This window comes from Dromiciops gliroides, chromosome 4, assembly GCF_019393635.1.
Source record: "Dromiciops gliroides isolate mDroGli1 chromosome 4, mDroGli1.pri, whole genome shotgun sequence".
NCBI classification, from domain to species: Eukaryota; Metazoa; Chordata; class Mammalia; order Microbiotheria; family Microbiotheriidae; genus Dromiciops; species Dromiciops gliroides.
The window spans coordinates 56,429,075-56,453,597 of record NC_057864.1 but is presented as its reverse complement, the minus strand read 5'-3'; the positions used below and the strand labels follow the sequence as shown (position 1 = coordinate 56,453,597).

Genomic DNA, 24,523 nt, shown 5'->3' with positions numbered 1-24,523 from the left:
GAGAGACAGAGATAGATACAGAGAGATACAGACACACAAAGAGAGATAGAGAGACAGAGAGAGACAGAGAGTACTAATAACTAGAAGGATCAGAAATGTGTTACTTAGAAAATGGTACCTGGGCTGAGCTTTGGAGGAAGCTGGACAGTCTAAGTGGCAGACATGAGGAGAAAGTGGACTCTAGACACTTCTGCAAAGGCATGAAGGCAGAAGATGAAATGCAATATACAAAGGAGCAGCTAGGAGGCAAATTTAGTTGAAGTGGAGAGTGAGTTCAGGAAGGAACATGCCATTATATGAAATATGATTGGACAGGTAGGTGGCAGCCATATTGTAGAGGGCTTTAAGCGATGGGCTGAGAAGTTTGTATTTTATCCTCAAGGCCATCCAGTTCAATTTAATTCAATTCAATCTGCATTTATTGAGGACCATTGTTTATTCAACATATATTTAAATAACTTAATTTGTGGACAATATCTTGCTCAGGCCTACAGGGGATACAAGGGTGAGAACTCCACAGTCACTGTGCTTGGGGACCTTAAGGTGAGCCCTATGCTGGGCCAAGGGGAGCTACTAAAGAATTATAGGACATGATTCTTTCTCTCAGGGGGATTTTTCTTGGAATGGGAGAGAAAATGTGCATTGGTAGAATGATAACATACAAACAAATCAGAGAATAATAGAAGGCAGCTTGATAGAGAAAAAAAGATGAGGGAAGAGAATAGGCATGGATTGCCCACTATATGCCAGGCACTATGCTAAGTAAACGCTTTATAAATATGAACTCATTCATTCCTCACAACAACCTTGTATTGAAAAGAGAAATGGGACAGGAGTCAGAAAACCCGGGTTCAAATCCCTGATCTGCTCTTTCCTTGAATTGTTTGTACGTCTTTTGAGTTTCCTGACCTAGAAAATGGGAATGATACACAGAGTTCCCACTGTAAAGTATGTAAAACATTCTCCTTGGTGGTCAGGAGTACAAGTATTATTATCTCCATTTTACAGATAAACTCAAAGAGGTAAAATGAATACTTAGAGTAATGTAGCTAGTTAGCCTCATAGGCTTTGCAACTGGTATTTTCAAACCCAGGGGCCATAATTTTCCATTCCAGCATCCCTTCCTCTACACCATACTTGCACTAGTGTTGTAAGGAAAATACCTTGTAAAAGTTAGAGCATGTTTTGTTCAGTCAAGGTCAAGGTGAGGGAACCTGATATAAGATTTGATTTTGATGTTGTTCAGTCATGCCCAACTCTTTGTATTCCCATTTGGGGTTTTCTTGACAGAAGTTCACCATTTCTTTCTCCAGCTCATTTTACGGATGAGGAAAATGAGGCAAACAGGGTGAAGTGACTTGGAAATGTGAGTTACTGTTAATGCAATTATAATCATGTTAAATTGAATCATGTTAAATGATCACAAATACTTAATATTTGTTGTACAGCCAAAAAGAGTAAGATGGTCAATGGGGAAAAGATTGAGGTTATTTGGGTTTATCAGAGAAGATTCCATGGAGGAAGTTAGACTCAAAATAAGACTCAAAGAGATAGATGGAATTCGGTTAAGTGGAAAGGAAAAAAATAACTGTGATGTGAATTATTTTGCGGGTATCATACTTGATCAATGCAATGGCTATTATCTTAGTAAACAAGGCCAACCTGATATATTTCAGAGAGGAATGTAAGTCGATGCTTCAGTAACTTGGCTTTAGGGCATACATTGTACAAACAGGTTTTATTAGCTTGAAGAATGATTAGAGGAGGGGATTCCAGGCAAGGGAAGCAGTATGAGCAAACGTGAAAAGGTAAGAAAGATCATAATGTTTCTAGAGCATGATCAGGAGATTCAGTTGGCTGGTGGGGATTGTAAGCTTTGAGAAGGAGTTGAAAACATGAATAGATTATAGAGGGCCTTAAATACCGGGATGGGGAGTTTGTGCTTAATTGGGTAGATAAAGTAGAGGCTTGGCAGGTACTTTGGTAGGGGAGCTACATAACAATTATGATGACCCCTGGCTTTCTATGGTACTCATTTATGGTTCTGTTTGGAGTTTTCCAATGCTAGTGTGAACTGACCCCTCCCCTGACAATATGACAATATATATGCTTATATACACAAAGATGAATGTAATTCCCTTTTTCCTATTACTTTTCACTATGCATGCACCACTATGGTTGTGAAGTAAATGGAACACTAGCCCTAGAAGTCAGGAAGACCTTTGTTCAAACACCTACTAGCTTTGTAACCCTGGAGAATTAATTTAACCCTGTTTGCCTCAGTTTCCTCGTCTGTAAATTGAGCAGGAGAAGGAAATGGCAAACTACTCCAGTGTCTTTGCCAAGAGAACAGCAAATGAGATCATGAAGAATCAGACATGATTGAAATGAGTGAACAACATGATTCTTTTCATTTATTTTTTCCTTTTTGTGAGTTTATTTAAAGGAAAAAATAGTCATGATGGTAGTTCAAAAATCAGTCAACACAAGGGCTTTTTTCATGGAAAAATACTGAGTTAGGGAAAGAGGGAGGGAGGGAGAAGGGAGAAATAGGAGAGGAGGGAAGAGAAAGAGAGACAAAGAAAGAGAGGCAGAAAGAAAGAAAGAAAGAAAGAAAGAAAGAAAGAAAGAAAGAAAGAAAGAAAGAAAGAAAGGAAGGAAGGAAGGAAGGAAGGAAGGAAGGAAGGAAGGAAGGAAGGAAGGAAGGAAGGAAGGAAGGAAGGAAGGAAGGAAGGAAGGAAGGAAGGAAGGAAGAAAGGAAGAAAGAAAGAGAAAGAAAGGAATAAAGAAAGAGACAAATATTGAGACAGAGAGAAGGGAGAGTGAAGAGACAGAGATAGAAAGGCGGAGAAAGACACACAGAGAGAGAAAAAGAGCAGACAGAGACACAAAGAACATAGAACAGGATAAGGAAGAAAAGGGAGTAGATGGAAAAAAGGGAAGAGAGGGAAAAAGAAACCAAAATAATGATGGGAAGGTGGGAAAGGAAAGAATGATGGGGACAAGGGATGAAAGAAAGTGGAGAGAGGAGAGCAGAGAAGGCGAAAGAGGGATTTCATTTCCTCTGGATTTATGGGAATGAGAAAAATCCTGATTCTTATACAAAACAACAGTAGTCCTTCCAATCAGTGTCAATACCGTTACGTTCCCTACAAAGCCCCATGCACAAGTTATCCTTTTCATACACATCAGCCAACAGAGGGAAGAAGAAGGAGAGGCATTCAGTCAGAGGCACCATGCCAGTCCTTACAGCCCACAAAATTCCCCTTTGCACCATGCCCCAGGTCTGAACTCCCCTCTGCCTGGTACAGAAAGCCCATCTGCAGTGGACATCCCTGAACAAAGATGTCTTTCTTTGGACAATTCACCTACAGCCTGATCTGGGAGGGAAGCAAAGCTCCTGTCACTCCAGATCTGGGAATGATTAGCACATTGGAAGAGGAGTTCTTCCCTGCTCAGCTGTGGGTCTGTTTTTAAAGAGGGGGAAAATAAACTCACTCCCATTTGGATTGGACAGCTACTGATTTTCCAGCCATAGTTTCATTTGTGCCCCAACCCTGATTACTGAGTTTTCTTTTCTCTGTGACACTTTGCGTTCATGGGACAGAATTTTTCCCCCCAGGGCAATGAGGGTTAAGTGAATTGCCCAGGGTCACACAGCTAGTAAGTGTCAAGTGTCTGAGGTCACATTTGAACTCAGATCCTCCTGAATCTAAGGCCGGTGCTTTTTCCACTGCGCCACCTAGCTGCCCCAGAACTTTTTTCTAAATGTCTTCATGTGTCATTATAGCCCATTTGATCACTGGGACAATACTCACAAATTTAGTCAAATCACCTAGATCAACTTCTCATTTTATGAATAAAGAAATTGAGAGTCCCAGAGGGTGATTTGCCCAAAGTAATACAGGTAAGAAGCAGAGCCAGAATTTAAACCTAGAGCTTCTCATTCAAAATTCAGTGTTCTTTCCATGTACCTACCTGTGTATAGGGTCACCAGGAAGAAGACACTTTGTAAGACTAGAAGCACTATAGAAATGTGCATATTTATCATTGGGTCAGTGAGGCAGGCATCATTTCCAGCCAGAGAAGTTACTTAACTTATCCAAAAATGCATAACTTCATTCATAATTCACAGGTGTCCATCAGATTTTGAGATGGAACGGACCTTAGAGATCTTCAGCTCCTAGGCATTTATTTTACAGATGAGGAAACTGAGGCCCAGATGGGTTTGTCTGAAGTCACAAAGGTAGTAAGTAAAAGAGCTGAGAATCGAATCCAAATGTACCTTCAAATTCATTGTTCTTGTTACTCTGGTAAAGCTGCCTCTCAGAATAGAGGCAGAGCAAGAGCCAAGCCTCTTTCCATCACCTCACTGAGCATTTTTAAAAATAACAAGTAGATTCCTTACAGCAATAGTATATTTGTTTTGTTGGACAATGGGGGTCAACTGACTTGCCTGGGGTCACACAGCTAGTGTCAAGTATCTGAGGCCAGATTTGAACTAAGGTCCTTCTGAATCCAGGGCTGGTGCTTTATCCACTGCACCACCTAGCTACCCCTGGCAATAGTCTATTTGTAACAATGCCTTCAAACTTGCCCTTAGTGTTCGTGTAGGTTTCCCAACAGGTGCATTTCACCTGCTTGCCCTTAGTCCTCTATTGATTGAGAATGAGCCAGCCCCTCAATACCCTGCCAGGATTAGCACCTAGAACTGGGAGCCAGGATAATTTCTCAGCTAACCTTTAAAGTGGACACACCTCTTTTCTCCACCCAGGTGCAAAACCCAGGGTATTGATGCCAATTTTTTTTGCTTGAATCTATCCTGCTAGGTGCTGCTAAACTAATTTCCTAAAACATCAACCTTACGATGTCATTCCCTGCTCAAGAAACTAGAATGGATTCCTACTGTTCAGAGCCCTGAGCCCGTAAATTCTGCCTCACTTTCAAAGCCCTCCCCAACAGGATCACATCCCAGCACACTCTATTTCCCCACCCCACCCCCAGCTTTCCTATGCAAGACTCCTACAGGTTTCCCTCTCTTGCCCTTTACAAATTACATGTTTATTTACCCCTCCGTGCTAGTAAGTAACTTATTCTGCTTCTCTGGCCTTGAATGTCCTGCCTATTTAACTCTCTTCAAAGCATATCCATTAGTAAAGGCCCTTTCAAGTCATACCTCCTCCATGAAATTTTTCCTGACATGCTTTACAACAAAATCATCCTTCCCTATTTCAGGCACTCATCACCTATTGCCTGGACTATTACAATATCCTTTTCATTGGTCTTCCTGCCTCTTCTCTTCCTACGCCAAGCCATCCTCCACTCAGCCGCCTAAGTAATTTTCCAAAGTGTAGATCTGACCATGTCACTCTGCTGCTGGTCAGTAATCTCTAGTGGTTCCCTACTACCTTTAGGATCCCTTTATAACCTGGCCCCTTTCTACCTTTCCCATCATTATACTTTTCGCCCATCCATGAGCTGGCCAATGACATTGGCCTATTTGCTGTTCCTTAAAGATGATGTTTTATCTCTGTTCCTCTTCCCTGGTATCTACCATGCCTGGAATCCCTTCCCTCCCCAGTTCTGTTCTTTAGCTTCCCAAGATTCCTTTAAGATTCAATTCACATTCAGTTCACATTCTTGGGCTTTCCCTCTGATTATCCTCCTGCTACTTTACTGTATACATCTGCAGTCACTGGACATTGGACTTTAGGAGATGACTTTTTGGTCATTGAGAAGATAACTTTGGATTATGGGATGCAGACTAGTGGCTGAGAATGCCTCTTAGGCACTGTTTTCTCTTGGCTTTGTAGAATACTCTTTCCCCCAACCCCTATTCAGACCCTTCTCTCCTCCTATCCAAAATCTGGGTCATCATGAGGTCTGGCCATAATCTCCAGTCCATACCACCCCATTCCCACCCAACAAACACAATATTTATAAGGTTAATCTTTCTGAGAAGCATCTGAGGACCTCCAATGCCTCTCCCTTCCTCAGCAAGGGGGTCTGCTCCCTCCCTTTCCTTCTTATTTTAGACTGAAGCTCAGATGTCTCTTTTACTGTTTATACACCGCTGGGATTTTTCCAACAGCCTGACAGGAATCTTCTAGGCCCCACAGGTAGCCAGGCCAATTTCAGAGCTATAAACCATGGCAAAGCCTTTCATCTGTGGCTGCTTATGTCATAAATGAGTGGGAGGAACAGGCAAAGGGGGTGGGGGGGTTGCTGGTACCAGTACTAGCATTTTTACAAGAAGTTGGGGGAGAAAAGGCCTCAGGATACAAGTTCAAACTTTACATGGAACAAATTCATCTCTACCTGGTAGGAGAATGTGTGGAGACTTAATCTCTGGACTTTCCCTTCAGGATTCAGATTTATGCTGCATTTATGATAAAAATGCCTCCAGTTGTGCTGACATTGGCTTTCAGGAAACAACTAGTGGAGTTCTTTTCATCTCAGCCCCATGAGTGCCAGAGTAAATCATGATGAGCAGGTCTGCATGGGGGAGCTTTGGATCCACGAGGAGGGCCCTTCTTTCTATTTGTGGTTTTATATTCCCCCTTCCCTTTTTGTCATCTTTCACCCTTCCATCACTCTTGTGCAATACCAGTAGGTGTACCCAATGTTCTAGAATATTCCTAACCCTTGACCAAATGTGAGCTTGTGACATGTACTGGGTACTTACCAGTTTGACCAAGAACAATATTATGCCCAAGTGTCATGGCAGAAGAAATACTCCAGTTGCTTTACATCTGTCAACAGAATAAAATCTACCCTACCTCAAATGTCCTACCAGTTCACTTCATGTATCCCTCTCCCCTCCCCCAGTGTGATCTTCATAGGGGATAAAACCCAGGAGAGACCTCACCAGTCTACAATTCCAATACACTGTATTGGGCAGACACTTTCATTCCATACCAGCATGCATTTCATTGTGAACACTTTCCCAGAACAGACAGGCACTGGTGCTTCTGACCCTCCTGTGCCATAATGCTTTTAACTCCCAGGTAGGTCTGCAAAACCATTGATCGACATTGATCATGATAGGGGTGGGACATTTCAGGTAAGGAAAATAGCTGTTCAAGAAGTATGGATTTGTGTGAGGAACAAGAAGTAGAACAGTGTAGCTGAATATTACAGCATGTAGAGGAGACTAAAGTATAGGAAGATTGGAAAGGTAGGAAGAAATAAGGCCATGCCTGATTCTTCATGACCCCATTTGTAGTTTTCTTGGCAAAGATACTCAAGTACTTTGCCATTTACTTTTCTAGCTCATTTTACAGATCAGGAAACTGAGGCCAACAGGGTTAAGTGACTTGCCTTGTGTCACACAGCTAGTAAGTGTCTGAGGAGGATTATCTCAGGGAGATGAGTCTTCCTGACTCCAGGCCCAGAATTCTGTGTACTAGCTGCCCAAATAAAGGGGAGGGGTCAGAAGAGATCAGCCTGTAAAGGGTTTTAAATGCCATATGTTTTATATGTGATCATGGAGGTAATAGGGAGACATTAGAGTTTATGGAGAACTGGTGGTGGGATGGGAATGGGGCCTCATGGGGTTCACTCCCAAGGTCTCTACTTATGACCATGGGCATTTCCAGACAGTATTATATCTTCTGCATAGGAATAACCCACAGCTGTTAAATATTCAACTTACCTGCAACTTCAATCCTCCACACATTCAGGTGGTAGGGTCTGATCATAGGCCACCCAATGAGCTCTCAGCAACTCTGAGAAATGCCAAAGGAAAGATTGAAATGATCCTCTGTGACTTGATGTGTCTACTCTGTCAGAAATAAGATAATAAATTTGGAGATCAGCCTTCTCAAGTGAGCCCTGGTTAGATAACAGAGAGTAAATAGAAAGGTAGGATTCCAGTGCAGGTCCTTTTATTTTAAACCTAGGATTCTCTCCTTTCTATCATCTTACCAAATACTCAGTAGTATTTATTTGCACCTAAAGAGAACAGATCCAGAAGAGAATTTGCTCATTCATTCAGTCTTGTCTTTCTCTTTGTGACTACATGGACCCTAGCATGCCAGGCCCTTAACCTGGAGGGCTCATTTTCTGTTGCTGTGCATTTTAATACTATCCATGGGGTTTTCTTAGCAAAGATATGGAGTGGTTCACCATTTCCTTCTCCAGTGGATCACCTTTTGTCAGAACTCTCCATTTTGACCTGTCCATCTTGGGTAAGCCTGCATGGCATAGCTTGAGGTTTCATTGAACTACACAAACCCATCCAGCACGACAAGGCAATGATCCAGGAGGGGAGAGGAGAACTACTGGATGAATAAAGACCACACTGCATGGATTATTCAATTAGCCAAGTGAGCAGGGTTAGCCCTTCTCACTGATTCACTGTTCCCCACTATCCCTCACCAGGCACTCTATCCTTTCACATTCTCTTTTCCTCTGTTTAAAGTGGAAAGGCAGGAAAGTTAAAAAACAAAACAAACTCATTTACACACAGGTATAAATGACTGATAACATTGTTATCTCTTCCAAGTATATGCAGATTTTAACAGGGATCATGGTTAAAACGAATGAAATTTTGTTCTAAGTTACAAGTATGGGTTTTTTTGTTTTGTTTTTTTTAGTGAGGCAATTGGGGTTAAGTGACTTGCCCAGGGTCACACAGCTAGAAAGTGTTATGTGTCCAAGGCTGGATTTGAACTCAGGTACTCCTGACTCCAGGGCTGGTGCTCTATCCACTGCACCACCTAGCTGCCCCACATGAAGTATGTTTTTTTAACATGTTCAAACAAACAAAAAGACATCATCCTTAAAAGTAAGTAATTTTAGTTTTGGAAGAAAGTCAAAGTTAACAGAACCTCAGAAGTGAAAGAATTTAGCTAAAAATTAAAAGGAATCAAGACTTGTGAGCAAACCAATGTATTAATTGTTTTAGTAAGTTGAAATACTTTTTAGTATTCAAAGAAACAAAAATAAACAAAAAGGCAACATCCTTTAAAAAGAAATAATTTTCTTTTGGGAGAAAGGCAAAGTTAATAGAATCTCAGAAATGAAAGAATTTATCCAAAAAGTTAAAAAAAAGTAAATTTATGCAGCTATCTCTACTTCTGGGATGGGGAGGCTGGGTAGATGAGGTAGAAACATGTCTGAAGGAGGAAGCTCAAATTGAAGAAAAGCCCATTTTTTTTGTGTGTTCTGTTCTTCCATCTGGATTTTCTTCTATTTGGCCACTTGAAAAAGAGGACCACAGAGAGATTTTCAAGTTAGAAAGGACCTTATTTATCATCTAATCTACACTCTGTCCTCCATTGTACAGATTAGAAGTTTGGGATCCATAGAATTTAAGGGACTAACTTCAGTTAGTGGGTAGTGATGGGACAGAGGACCAAGAACCAAGAGGTGAGGGAATGGTCTGCATTTAAGGATGCACTGGGAATTCGGTTTTGGGGAAGTGGACACAAAAAGAGATCCTGGAGTCAGTCTCAGAATTGGAAGGCCATGTTATATTCAGTCTAGGGCAACCTGACCAAGAATCCCCTCTATAATATCCCAAACAATTATGTAGCTTCCATTTGAAGACTGACAGCAATAGGGTCTCTTGCATAACAGTGGTAGCCCATTCCATTTTTGAATAGCTCTGATTGTTAGGAGCTGGTTCTTGTATCAAGCCAATTTTCTGTCTTTCTACAACTGTTTCCCATACATTTCTCCTACTTTGGCACCATGCGACAAAGCCAGACTAGCTAATTATTTGAGCATTTTAACCTTCAAATATTGGGGTTCACCATCATATGCCTCCTAAGTCTTTTCTTTTCCAGGGCTTCTTATAACTCACTAAAAACCCTCGAACCATTTTTTTTTTCAGAGAAAGTAACTCATCCAACTCATTAGTAGCAATTGTTGAAAATATTGATAAGAGCAAAAAAAAAAACCCTCATCGATTCGAATAAGAGATTTTCAATAAGCTCTCTATATGACTTTTTTCTTTTTTTCCAGGGAAAAGTGATGATGAAGATAGCCTTTGCAAGGCAGGCCATGGGGCAGGAAAAGGGGTTTCTGAGGATGGAAAGGACCACAAACGCCCCAAACGCCCCAGGACTATACTGACTACGCAGCAGCGGAGAGCATTCAAGGCCTCATTTGAAGTGTCCTCTAAGCCATGCAGGAAGGTACTATAACGAAGACATGGAATGAATTGCCTACATCTGCATCACATCTCTCTCTTATTCAGAATCAAGAAGGGCTTGTCTAACCCTAAGTAGTGCAGGTCCTCTTAAGGCTAGTTTGAAACTTAGATTCACATCTACCTTCCTCTCTCTCCCATGTCCATACACTACATTCATTTCATTTATTCATTTGTAGATGAAGTAAATATTTAAGCACTTCCTTTATACAGAACACTGTATTGGGGAAGGTTCAAAGTTTAGATAAGCTAGGGTCCCCCCCACAATGGTACAAGTATAGAGCCCAATGGAAGAAGTACAAACATTGATAACTACTTATATAAATGCATTAAAGGGATGTGTCAACAAAGGGCTCTGTGAGGTCTGAGCATATATACAGACAGAACACATGGTCAAGAGCGAGGGGAAGCCTGGTTATTAGAAAATCATGGCAGGTGGAAAAACTAATTTTAACACTAGTTTTACTTCCCTCCTGGACCTGTACAAAAAATTTCAGGGAGGTCTTCTCTCCCTGTTCTCATCACTGATGCTGTTTCTTTTGTCCCTCTAAGGGAAGTAGTTTATTTCTGAAATAGCACTTCTTCCAGAAGTCTTCCCTGACCAATAGAAACTGAGGTGACAGGTTTTGCCATAACATTAACATAACATAATATAATTTTCCCTACTTACTAACCCCAGCACCAAAATGCTTATTCATGGAATTTTAGGAATGCAAGTTCCTAATCTCCTTTTATTGGCTGTAATTATTCTGTATGTTCCAAAAACTTTGGATTATTCCCATGCTGCCTGACTAACCCTGGGCCTCCCCAGGTGTCAAGATACATAGTGTTTTAATTCCCACTATACAATACTCACAATCACCTTATTCACATAGGACTATGCTAGATGATAGTTCCCCTCTTCCTGCCTGTACCCAAACTGCTTATAGTCATGTAGGAAATTATACTTCAATCACATCTCTATTAGGCAGGTAATGGAAGGGCTGTTATCCTCATTTTATAGATGAAGGCATTGAGTTTGGGAAAGATGAAGCAACTTGCTTATTGGAGAGGCAATTGTCAAACTCACCACCTTTTAAAAAAATTTTATTTTTAGCATTCTTTAAATTTTTTTGAATTCCAAATTCTCTCCTTCCCTCCTGCCCTTCCCTCACCCACTGAGAAGGCAATCAAAATGCCAATTATATATGTGAAATCATGCAAAATATCTTTATATATTAGCCATATCACCAAAAAAGGAACAGAACAATAAGAAAATGAGAAAGTTATACTTCAGATTGCACTCACAGTTCATCAGTTCTCTCTCCGGAGATGGATAGCATTTTTTCATCATGAGTTATTTGTCTTGGAACATTGTATTTATTAGAGTAGCCAGGTCTTTCACAGAGGATTATAATTACAAAATAGTTGTACTGTGCACAATGATCTCCTGTTTCTTCTTACTTCGCTTTGCATCAGTTAATATGGGTCTTTCCATGTTGTGTGTGTGTGTGTGTGTGTGTGTGTTTTTCTAAAACCACCCCCCTCATCCTTTCTCATAGCATAATACTACTTCCTACCTTATTTAGCCATTCCCCAATTGATGAATATCCAATCATTTTCCAATTATTTAACATAACAAAAAGATCTGATAGCAATAATGTTTATACATATCGGTCTCCCCCCCCCTTTCCTTTGTTCTTACCTAAAAGTGGTATTGCTGGGTCAAAGGGTATTCATGGTTTTATAGCCTTTTGGGCATAGTTCCAAATTGTTCTCCAGAATAATTGGACTATTTCATAACTCTATCAACAGTTTATTACTGTATCTTTTTCCCCTTAATCCCACTACCATTTGTCATTTCTGATATGTTTGATGTGGTACCACAGAGTTCTTTTAATTTCTGTTTCTCTAATCAATAATGATTTTGAACATTTTTCATATCACTAGAAATAACTGTGATTTCTTTTGAAATCAGCCTGTTCCTATACGTCGACCATTTATCTATTGGGGAATTGTTCTTATTTTAAAAATTTACTCAGTTCCCTATGTATTTGAGAAATAAGGCCTTTATTAGGGAAGAAAACCAACTTTCTATAAATTTTTTTTTGTTATCACTTCAAAGCATTGTGGGGTTTATGCAGCCAACAGGCAGCATGTCCAACACCTTTATATTAGACCAACTGTATAGCACAAAGCATAATCTAAGAATCTCCATTAGAAAGGTACAAAGGATATGATTATCCCCATTTTAAAAAATGGTGAAATTGAGTATCAGAGTTAAGTTGCTTGCTTGTGGTTACACTGGCAGGAGGCATCAGAGATAGGGTCTTGAACCCAGTTTTCTGCTTATTCTGCTATACTATGATGTCTCTAAATAAATCAAGGGAAAGACATGGCAACATTCAAAGTAAAATAAATGCAAAATGACAACCATAAAGTGAAAGGCAATAAGTCTTTTTTAAAGGTAATTTTCACAGAAACCATCAAGCTCTGTGTGTCTGCTAATAAATGTGTTGTGGCTAATATTCAACAATGGGCTAGTGTCCAACATCTGCTGGAAGAGTTGGCTAATGTTCAATGTAAACTCAAACCCCAAGAAACACCTCCTTGAGGTGTTTCAAGCCTTTGAGTTCATGATAGTTTCTTATGAGATGTACTTAGTAAATTAAAATTTAAAGAGGGGATTTTCTTATACTTTAGATTACTTGATTTCTGACCATTAGCCAGGTCTTTCAGAAGATACTGACATTGACCTCTTATGAAGTATTTACTTATAACTCATATTTTTTATTCAACTCCAATTGCTGCGTGTCATCAGACTTATCAAAAGTCACCCATTTACTGGCTTATTATATGTTCCAAACTTGCACTTAAAGCCAAGTGTGAAATAAAAAGAGATGGATATTTCAACATGTTCAGATGAGCATTCTCCTTCCTTTGATCTTGTTACAAAATGTCTCTTCTATTCTTCTATCTATCCTCTATTTTTTCCATCCTCAATTCTTTTCAGCAGGCATGAATTCATAGTCGTATCAGATACAGTTTGCTTTGATGAGAGATTATGTATCATCAAATAATTACACATATGAAACAATTAAATTATATAGGCTATCACAAGAGTTTTAGTGTGGTGTTAAGCCATCAAGGTTTTTCACTGAACAAAAACTTTTGGGACATATGAAGTTTTGTTCAGTTTCATGATAATTTAATGTTATGTTATTGACCCCCCAAACTCCACTTAGCTTGTTGTCCTCATCTTTTATGATAATTTTGTATAAATTATTTCATTTTTCTTTTAAACTCCTGATTCCTTTTCCCTCTATTAAAAAAACCCTGTGTACGCAGTAACAGCAACATTGTGCAGTGATCAATTATGATAGACTTAGCTCTTCTCAGAAATATAATGATTAAAGACAATTCCAAAAGACTCATGATAGAAAATGTTCTCCATGTCTAGAGACGGGAAAAGAAAAAGAACTATGGAGTCTGAATGCAGACTGAAACAGACTATTTTCACTTTTTTTTCCTTTCTTGTGTTTTTCCCCTTTTGTTCTGGTTTTTCATTCACAGCATGGCTAATGTAGAAATTTATTTAACATGATTATACATAAATAACTTATATTGTTTGATGTCTTAGGGAGGGGGAGGGAAGAGAAGGAGGAACATTTCTAACTCAAAATCTTATAAAAAATGAATGTTTGAGACTCTTTTAGTTAAAAAAAAAATCTGTGCACCAGAAAACCTATTAATTACAGGAAAATAAGGTGTTATTCATGATAAACATACATAATATATTTACATGGAGAAATTCTTCAACATCTTCCCCCTTTTTTGAAATTTTAATTTTTCTAACTTTCCATCTTTTAAAGGTAAGAGAGACTTTGGCTGCTGAGACAGGGTTGAGTGTTCGAGTTGTTCAAGTCTGGTTCCAAAATCAGAGAGCTAAGGTAACCTCTCTTTTGAAATTTATATCACCCCAATCCCTTGAGATATTGCTATGTCCCTGAAAAAAAAATAGTTGTAGGAGGAGAGCATTTGTTGTGGCCATGTTATTAAATCACACACCCACTGACTGGATGCATCCCATCGTATGTCTGGGAGTATGCTCTAACTTGTTGGTTATGGGGTAAGACTTCAAGCATAGCTCTTTCAAGCAAATAATAAACATTCTCCTAAAAATTGCATTGTAAATTCTAATTAATATATTCAAGACTGAGCCTAGTGAAGTAATAATAATAATAATAACTGACATTTATACAGTGTGTCCCCAAAGTATTAATATGATTTTGGAATACCCCATACATATAACATAAAATGTTATAGAAGTATGAGTTATTATTATTATTAGAGATGAATAGGCCTAAATATATATATATTTCATTTCTGACAGGAAATTAAGGAACTTTATTTATTCTCCATTTTATTTTACCTGTTGGCTGTTGTGGATCCAGAGCTCCTCCAAATGGAGAATCATTTCGTTTAGGACACACATAGCCTCTCATTGATGCTTAAATGCAAGCAACCCTAATTAGGATATGCCATGGGATTCTGTTGTGCAATCTGTTCTGAGAAACAGCTAGGCCCCATCCCAACTCCTGCATCCTGTTACCCTGAGACTGGGTGAAAGGGTTACTGTATCAGATCAGCCTTGAGCCCCAGTACCAGGGACATTGACCAATCAACTTTTCCTTCGTCCCCCTAACCTGTTTCTTACTCCTTGAAACTTGTATAAACCTTTTATGCTGTTCATCAGTGGGGTCTTTGCCTCTTCAAGTGAGACTACTCTACTGAAGAACTCAGTAAATCCTAGTTGGTCCAAATTATGCTTCTTTTTTCTCTTTCTTTCTTTATTTTTCCGGGGCAATGAGGGTTAAGTGACTTGCCCAGGGCCACACAGCTAATAAGTGTCAAGTGTCTGATTTCAGATTTGAATTTAGGTCCTCCTAAATCCAGGGTCGATGCTTTATCCACTGCACTACCTAACTCTCCCTCCAAATTATGTTTCTTGACCAATCTGTTGTTTCTTCCCAACACCAACACTGAAGCACTGAAGCAAAGCTCTGCCTGTGTCTCAGTCTTTACATCTGTAAGATAGCTCTGCGGAGGAGATATTGCTTGTTGCCAGACCCCTCAATTGAGTCATTTCCCCAAAATTTCTGTGTCCTGAGAGGCAAGCCCCTTCCCTAAATACAAAGTGGAGCAAGTGGAGTCCCGTGGTTTCACTAATCAGACATACTTATTTCCAAGGACATTCCTCTGCCTCTCCTTCTGCCTCCCATCCTTCATCTCATTAGGCTGCTGCAGGTGAGTTAGGTTTTAATCCTCTTGTCCCCTCTTTACCAGATGAAGAAGTTGGCAAGGCGACAGCAGCAGCAACAGCAAGATCAGCAGAATACGCAGAGACTGAGTTCAGGTAAGGTGCATATCCCCTCCTCAGCAGCTAGTGCTAATTTCCTTCTGTTTCCTCCCAGAATTAAGGATGAGGCTTCATTAGCCACCACTAAGCCACCCCAGCCCAGCTTTTTATCATTAGATTTTTGAAATGATTTTCCCTCCATTTATTCCCGTATTCTCCTGGCATCCTTAGACTGGGATGGTATTCTCAGCTCCAGAAGGTCATATGTTAGTTGTGGAAGAGCTAAGGATGCCTGAACTGCAGAGTGTAAGATGGCTATCTCATGATGGTGGCAGTAGCTATGACAATGTTCTGTCAACCCTTTCTCTTCCTGACATCATAAATTAATCCCCTATTGTTGGTATTATCTTCTCTGCTCATCCATTCCTGATGAGATTCTCCTTTCTTCAGCTGTGTCATAAGACAGCTAAATGGTAAAAGGGATAGAATTCTGGGTCTGGAGGCAGGAAAACTCGAATTCAAATCCAGCCATTGACATTTACTACTTGTGTGACCCTGGGCAAGTCACTCAAGCTCTCTTTGCCTCAGTTTCCTTAACTGTAAAAATGGGATAATTTCAGTACTTCCTAGGGTTATTGTGATAATCAAATAATACAATACTTGTAAACTACTTAACACAGGGCTTATTAATAATAAGCTTATTACTTCTCTCCCCACTCCCCTTAATGTAAGCAAAGACCTCACCATCATTCAGCCCCATATCAGTAGCATGGAAGTCTTAAAAAATTCTTTTGTATTGTTTGTTGTGTGGTCATGAAGGAAGTAGTGTTGTCTCTGATTCTGCAAGGAGGTCATTGAAGGCAATGAATTTAAGAATTCTTGTATTAGTGTCATAAGCATGCATGAGTTTGGACTGGGTATGCCAACACACTTGGGTTGGCACATGCTGCTGCAAGCCTGTGATGGGGACAATGCTATTCATGTATGAGTGGAAGCTGCTTTATATAATTAGGATTCTCATGTCAGTGAAACAGTTGCATTCTTTGTGATGGCTTATTTGATATCATCTCCCTCAATGCAGTCCCTATTATGGATCATTGCTCTTCTATCAGTTTTCCTTTGGTACCATGCCTTTGCTAGATACTGAACTGGATGCGGTTCTAGATTGTAATGTGTGACCTTGGCTATACAGTCTGTATTTCAGGCGTCAATGAATTCCTTTGCCACTTACCTCTTAGGTTAAGGAATACCAACGTTATCATAGGAGAGACCCACAGGAGTAGAAAGAGATACAAAAGCTGGCAAAGATGTTGGACTAATATGTCTTCAGGCCTACTATGCTTCATGCTCCAATGGAAAGAGACCCAAGGTTGAGGAGTGACTCTGTCCTTGAACCTGTCCTTTCTGTATAATCATAAGACTATTCTGAAGAATTAAGTAAGATCATAGGCTTAGAGGTGGAAAGAACAGAGGTCCTCCAGTCCAGCTACCTCACTCTATAGATAAGGAAACAGAGGCCCAGATAGGTGATGCAACATGCCCAAGATTACATGGATATTTACTATCAAAGCTGTAATTCAAACAAGGTTCTCTGATTCCATATTATGGGGTCATAAATCTAGACTTGGAAGAAATCTCAGAGACTATTTAATCCAACTCTGTCATTTTATAGGTGAGGGAACTGAGGCCTATTGACGTCAAGTGACTTAGCCAAGGTCATATAAGTAGTAATCATCATAGGAAAAATTTGATCTTTTGATTTCAGTTCAAATACCTCCATTCATCTTCAATTTTCCTACATCTAGCTTATTTGTACAAAGCTATTTGAACATTGTCTTTCACGTTAGACTGTAAGCTCCTTGAAGACATAGACTGTGTTATGGCTTGCTTTGGATCCCTAAGGCTTAGCAGTGTTTGTCACCCAGTAAGTGCTTAATAAATGCTAGTTAACAACAACAACAACAATAACAACAATAATACCAACAATAATTTCCAGTGGATCAGAACTTGAGCAGTTTTGCAATTCAAGGTATTGTTGAGACGATCTTAAGATGGCTCCCCTAAATTAAATAGAGCAACAGGAAAGAATGCCTCAAAAGACTATGGGAGGAGAAGCACTTGGCATTTCTGGGACCCACTCATTCAGAGGCTCCCAAGAGATTCTATCTATACACATCAAAAAACTAAGGCAGATGGCAAGTATTTATCACCTTTCTGATTGCAGATGAAGAAATAGAGGCTCAGAGTGTTGGCTATAACGACATGGCAAGGTGAGGGCAGGATCTGAGGTCCTCTGGTTCACCAGGATGACTGTTTTGGGAGAGTTAAAACAAGATAAATCAGCACTGAGAAGGAAATCAAGTCAATTAGCATTTATTAAGCACACACTGTGTGGCAAACACTGTGTTAAGTGTTGGGAAATACAAATAATAAGCAGAAATCAAGACGTTCCTATCTTTAAGGAGCTTACATTCTAGTGGAAAAGAACTCACTGCAATAGGTTCCAGAAAAATGGGTGAGACTAAGCCAGGGCAATCCTCTCCCTTCTTCCAGCTCAGTGAGATTGATCTCTCCTCTCCTTTGTTCTACAGCTCAGACAAATGGTGGAGGGAGTACTGGGATGGACGGGATCATGAATCCCTACACAGCACTGCCAACCCCACAGCAGCTCTTGGCCATTGAACAAAGCGTGTACAACTCAGATCCCTTTCGACAAGGGCTCACCCCACCCCAGATGCCCGGAGACCACATGCACCCTTATGGTAAGAGACTCAAAATGCTAGTCTGAGGCCAGATTATGAACCCAAGTCTCCTTAACTCCAAGTCTGAACTCGATCTACTGGGCCACCTAGGAGCATGACTATTTCTATTCTAACCGTGCATTTGAACTTTCAGATCCTTTCTTTCATAGTAGGATGGAGTTGAGTAGAGAAGCTCATGAAATAATTTCTAGTGATAATACCTCTCATAAGGGTAGAATTCTTCAATTAAGCAAATAAGTAGCTCTGAGAATAGACACACAAGTAGCAGTTTTTCTACTTGTCTTTCTCTATCATGGACACTAGCAGGTGTTCTAATGTAATCTAAGTGCCATAAATCAACCTCTAAGGCTTAAACAAGTTTTCCGCCCAATGAGAGTAGACTTATAGGCTGAGTACAGTCAATCTGTAGAGAATCTTCCCTAGCTCAGCTCTAATTAGCTACAGAAAAGCACCCATCTTCCCCATTTACCATTTAAATAACTGAGCAGTTTGGTGGTTAGGAGGCAGGTACAGGAAGCAGAATTGCACCTAGAGTTGCTCTCCAATCACAGGAAAATAGTTTAATGGTTGTAAAGGATGTAGAACATTAGCTTTTTACAAAGAAAAAATTCATACTGACCAAGATTATGCAATATGCAGTAAATAAAATAGTAGTTACAAAGACTCAATATAAAACAGGAGGAAACACCAAACCATTGGTATGATGGCAACATCAACCACAAATTATGGACCTCAAGTCAACCAACTTCCTTGGTTCATTGGTGTCCTGTATGCCACCAGCACCCTCTGCTGTCTGGTAGCAGACACCAGCAAGCATCTTCATCAAAATATGAAGCTATTCTAGGGGCGTGTATATTTTTTCTCGGTTCCTCCAGCTCACTTTTCTTTACTCAGACTCCAAGAGTGTACTTGAGGAGCCTCAGAGAGATAGGAAATATGAATCCATAATCTACATCTTCTCTTGAGTATGGGAAGAGATCACAGTCCTTATCTTGCTTTCCAGTATCCACATCCCACAACCTGTTCAGCAGTGATTCCCAGGTTCACTCAATGAGACCTTGTTGAGTCCCCAAAAGAGATAATAAACACTAAGGAAATACTTGATGGACCTAGTGGCTGAACAGGATAGATGAAGCAACCACTGGTGTAGACAAAAGAGTGCATAAAAGGACTAATGATAAGAGTAAAGTAAGGAGGGGGCAGCTAGGTGATACAGTGGATAAAGCACCAGCCCTGGATTCAGGAGGACCTGAGTTCAACTCCGCCCTCAGACATTTGACACTTACTAGCTGTGTGACCCTGGGCAAGTCACTTAACCCTCATTGCCCATCCAAAAAAAAAAAGAGTAAAGTAAGGAGCTAGATGACAATGTGAATGATCAGTAGGTTGCATTCTGTTATTCTATTACTTTCCCTTAACAAGCCATTCTTAAGTGTCCATTGATTCATGTATGGCCTGAGCACTGGATTTGGAGGGAGAAGCTGGGTTTATATCTTGGCTCTTTGTGCAAGTCACTTCACCTCTGGGCCTCAGTTTTTTCATCCATTGGACTAGATAATCCTTAAAATCCCTTTAAATCAAATATCAATCATATTATCCATAGTTACAGCTACCTTCAAGAAGCCTTTTATGACTAATTCCAGCTCCATAGATATATACATGCCCCAAGACCTCCTTTCCTCATTCTCCCCAACCCTTGCCACCATATTTGTATACTATTGCAGTTTATAAAATCTCAGAATCTTGGAATTGGAAAGGAATTTCTGAACTGAGTCCTACCTACAAGTAGTCATTCAGGCCTGGTTTAATGACCTCTGATGAAGGGAATCTCACTAACTCCTAAACAATCCCATTCCATTTTCAAACAGCTCTAGCCAAAATCTTTCTCTCTACAACTTTGACTATTGTTCCAAATTCTAAACTCTTTAGTCATATGCTAATTCTCGTTGCTCTTGCTCAGGACAGACCTTCAAATACTTGAAGGCAGCTACCATGTCCTGCCTGTGTCTTCTCTTCTTCTATTTCACTATTTCCAGTTCCTTCATCTGATCTTTGTGTGGTATAATTTTAATTGCACAACATAAAGACATGGCTCACTTTATGAAATAGCCCTATTCCTGGAAAAGTGTACTTAAATCAATTCTTCTAACAATTCATATTTTAAAGACACTAAAGTAGCTTGCTATGAATCCTAACATTAAAATGCTTGTAAAGTTAATAACTATTCCCAAAATGATTTCCCCCAGAATCATATACATATATATTCATGTGCATATACACATACATCCCCATATCTCTCTCTATCTCTATCTCTCTCTCTGTCTCTGTCTCTATCTCTATCTCTATCTCTCCATCTCAATCTCTAATCTCTATCTCTATCTATACCTATATCTATATCTATCTTTGTCTCTACCTCTCTCTATATCTATCTATCTATCTATCTATCTATCTATCTATCTATCTATCTATCTATCTATCTATCTATCTATCTATCTCTGTCTCTCTATCTCCATCTCTAGCTCTAATCTCTGTCTCTATCTATACCTATGCCTATATCTATATCTATATCTATATCTATGCCTATATCTATATCTATATCTGTCTCTCTCTCTACCTCTATCTCTGTCTCTCTACCTCTATTAATATATACATAAGGTTTGCTTATGCTGGGTAGAGGCAGGTACCTCTACTACATTTCTATACATTTACTTGATTTTCCTTTGTAATTTTTCCTCTAGTTATTATGTGAAGTTATCTCTTATCTCAGGAACCAGGTCATCTATTTCTTTTATATTTCTCAAAGAATCTAGTGCAGGGTTAAGAATGCGGTGGGCACTAAATAAATGAGACAGGTGGCTCAGTGAATACAGAACAGGTTATGGACTCAGAGGGACAAGACTTCAAATCCTGACTCAGACACTTGCTACAGATTTCAAAAAAGTCACTTCACATCTAACTTCTTTGGTTTCCTCCTGTGTAAAATGATAAATGTAAAAATAATGAAATAAACCCACCTGTAAAATAATAGAAATGATATGCCATTAAATAACATTGAAATACTATATAAAATAATTATATACATATAATATAAAAAACATAGCACCTCCCTCAATGAGTTGTGGTGAAAATAAAATGATGTGATATTTGTAAAGCACCCTGTCAGCCAGCCTTTTAAGTTTACAACTTTTTAAAGTGTTACATAAACTATAAGCTAGCTAATAAATGTTCATTAAATATAGAACATAGAATTCGCCTGAAGCCTCGCTGGTCAGTCATGGAGCTATTTCGTGTTTTCTTACCATCCACAGAGCATCATTTTCTAGGTCCAACCTTCTTCAAGAAAACTTGAATAGTAACTCCGGCCAACACTTCCTTCTTTTCCTCACCCTTCATAGAATGATGGACCAGTCAATTAAGCTCATTGGGTATTTGTTAGCTTCCTCCTGTGTAGGAGGAAGCTGATTGCATCCAGGAATGATGAAGTTCAGTCTTTACTGGAAGGCAGATGAAGTCATGTGATATAGAGGGTAGCAGCCAATATTCAAAGGTTTTGCTATTGCTAGGTGGCAGGGGAGCTTTGGGGGTAGAGCAGCATGGCTTCCCTTCAGCCCTGGGCATTGGGAGCTGCTCACCTTTACTACTTGGACCATGCGTGGTGGCACTGATTATATTCAGTTTAACCCTCTGTTATAATTTTGTTTTATATGTAAATACACATTAGGCACTATTTTCCAGTGGTTGCATGCATAAGTCTTATTTGCCTAAACCAGTGGCCAGGTTTGTGAGGACTATTGTCAGTTACTGTTGTCAGCATATAGTACCTACTCGATAAATATTCATTGAATTGATTTGTATTTTTCTAGCAATAAAAGGTGAACTTCATGCTGGTGTTTTATTTCCATTTCAGGTGCTGAGCCCCTTTTCCATGACCTAGATAGTGATGACACCTCCCTCAGTAACCTGGGTGACTGTTTCCTAGCAACCTCTGAAGCTGGGCCCCTGCAGTCCCGGGTGGGGAACCCCATCGACCACCTGTACTCCATGCAGAATTCTTATTTCACCTCTTGAGTCCACCCTTAGAGTCCAGTGGCTAGGCTCCCAAGTGAAACAAACATATTAAACCAGGGGTCAACTGGCCTTAGTTTGGGAGGTTAGGGAAGAAGTGGGTGGGGGAGGGGCCTTTCTTGGGGATGTTGCATAATAACAATATGGTATAGCCCAGCATTTCCAAAGACTGAAATACGTTATGGATTGCATAGTTTCATGTTTAAATAAGAGTCATAGCATTAGATATGAAGACGTGTTTATCATTAAGGACAGGGACTTTTAATATAGGCATTCTCATGCAAATTAGATACCTAGAGACTCCTAACAACTTCCCACCATTTTGGGGAAGCTCTTGTCAAGAGGTGCATTCGTCCATCCATCTATGCTCCCATAGACAGATGGACGTGTGTGTGAGTGTGTGTAACCTTTCATACTTTATCATCAAAGTTTATTCCTAATTGTAACAGGCAGCAACTGTACAGCGAAAGTAACTTTATTTTCAGTGTGAACTCTATTTAAGGAAATGCTTGATGCACTTAAGTTATAAAATGAGATAATTTACTTTTATAAACTTTATTTTTAGTTGGAGGAGACTTGTCGGCCAGGGCAGGATTGCCAATTCATCTAGTCTGGTTTGAGTTTGTTTAGTTCTCATTGCTAGGGGTTGAGTTCTAAAAAGCGATTGGTCCTTGCTGACAGGGCCCCCAGTACCTAGTGGCTTAGTTGTCTCATAACATTAGTGGGGAGCTCAGAGCCAGGATGATTCATAACAACACTCAGCTGCTGGATAATATTGGGCAAGCCCCTTAACTTCATTGGGCTGCAGCTTCCTCCAGTGTGGGATGAGGCTGATGGAACTTACCTACCTCACCCAGGAGCACTGAAGCTTAATTCTTATTGAAAAGCAGATAAAGAGGGGTGCAATACCAATCCGTGCTATCATTATTCAATATAGAAGGCTTTCACTACCGTTGGAGTGACATGAAGATGCAGGAACAGCTCTGGGAGGAGAGCAGAATGACTTCTCTTCAGTCTTAGGCATTTGGGGCAGCATTGCCCATCCCGTTTCCATTTGTAGATCCTGAGATGTTAAAGATGATATCTCAGATGTGGAGGAGGGGGGATAGCCCTGGAGATTCTATTCCTAAACAACATCCAGTAACTCAAGGAATCCTCAAGAGGCGATTGTGTTGGAAGCCAGTGGCAATATCCTTTCGAGTCACTTTTCTGACCATGACTATATTCAACTCAATAGCCATTGCACATAAGGATATGGTTCCACACCCTACTCCCCAAATGTGGTGCTAGAGTGGGAGATTTCTTTGCCAGGAGGCCTCCTGGCAAACCCAAACAGGGAGGTGGGGGCAGTGGGGAAATCAGACTGGCCTCCATTTCTCCCAGAGGGAACTGTAATAGGACTTGGCTTCACTTGTGGGGAAGCAGAAGGACCTTTGGACATAGTGTCCCCGAGGCCAGAGGAAACACGTCCTCTCTATTCTAGATTCTATGTGGTGTGATTTTGTGCTGTTGTTTATAATTTATGCAAGCAAATAAAAAAACAAGCCAATCTGGTGAATGAAAATCACTAAGATTGTGTAGTTCTCTGCTGGTGACTGTGGGTAAGAATCAGCCAGAGAATATAGCAGAACTTGTGGGAGTGAAAACAAATGAGATCCCTACTCCAATACAAGATTACTGAAATGACATTAAAAACTTCTTTAAAATGTACTGTCTCTTTTTTTTTTTATTTGGGATCAAGGGTGGCAACTAAAGGAAGGAGCTGGAAATAAGGAGGATCATATGGTTATACTTGAAAAAAGTGGAAATAAGGAGGGTCATGTGGTTTTTTCAATAAAGTTTGAATAAATAATTTCATCTGGGATAATTAGGGCCAGAGAGGGCTCCCATTGTCCATATGGGTAAAGGAAAAGTTCCTAGATTTCAGAAGATCTCCTAACAGCCATAAAAGGGTCTTTCCATGAAAATAAGTACCTACTCACATATTTAATCCACCTACAATGTTCCTGGAATATCAAATGAATATATTTCATGGGTAACAGAATGGAGAAAAGGGAGAAGGTAGTTGTTATCAACAGGGAAATTTTAAGTCCTTATAGTGATGGGGACATTGTGAAAAGGGATGGTTAGCCTGACTGGAAAAAAAAAAAAAAGCAAAAACTTCAACACTTGCTTTTATGCTCAAAGATTTTCTCTAACATT

General features: G+C 39.8%; 1 protein-coding gene across 2 annotated transcripts in view; it reads left to right on the top strand.

The window, feature by feature from the left end:
• LMX1A (LIM homeobox transcription factor 1 alpha) overlaps positions 1-23,933 on the top strand; it is a 189,911-nt gene extending 165,978 nt beyond the window's left edge. For both annotated transcript variants that reach the window (XM_043962476.1, XM_043962477.1), the window contains 5 exons: positions 9,970-10,142; positions 14,008-14,085; positions 15,482-15,551; positions 18,086-18,256; positions 22,164-23,933. In XM_043962476.1, coding sequence (XP_043818411.1) covers positions 9,970-10,142; positions 14,008-14,085; positions 15,482-15,551; positions 18,086-18,256; positions 22,164-22,324 — 653 coding nt within the window. In that variant the 3' untranslated portion in view covers positions 22,325-23,933. The remainder of the gene's footprint in view (positions 1-9,969; positions 10,143-14,007; positions 14,086-15,481; positions 15,552-18,085; positions 18,257-22,163) is intronic.
• Positions 23,934-24,523: the final 590 nt, after the last annotated feature.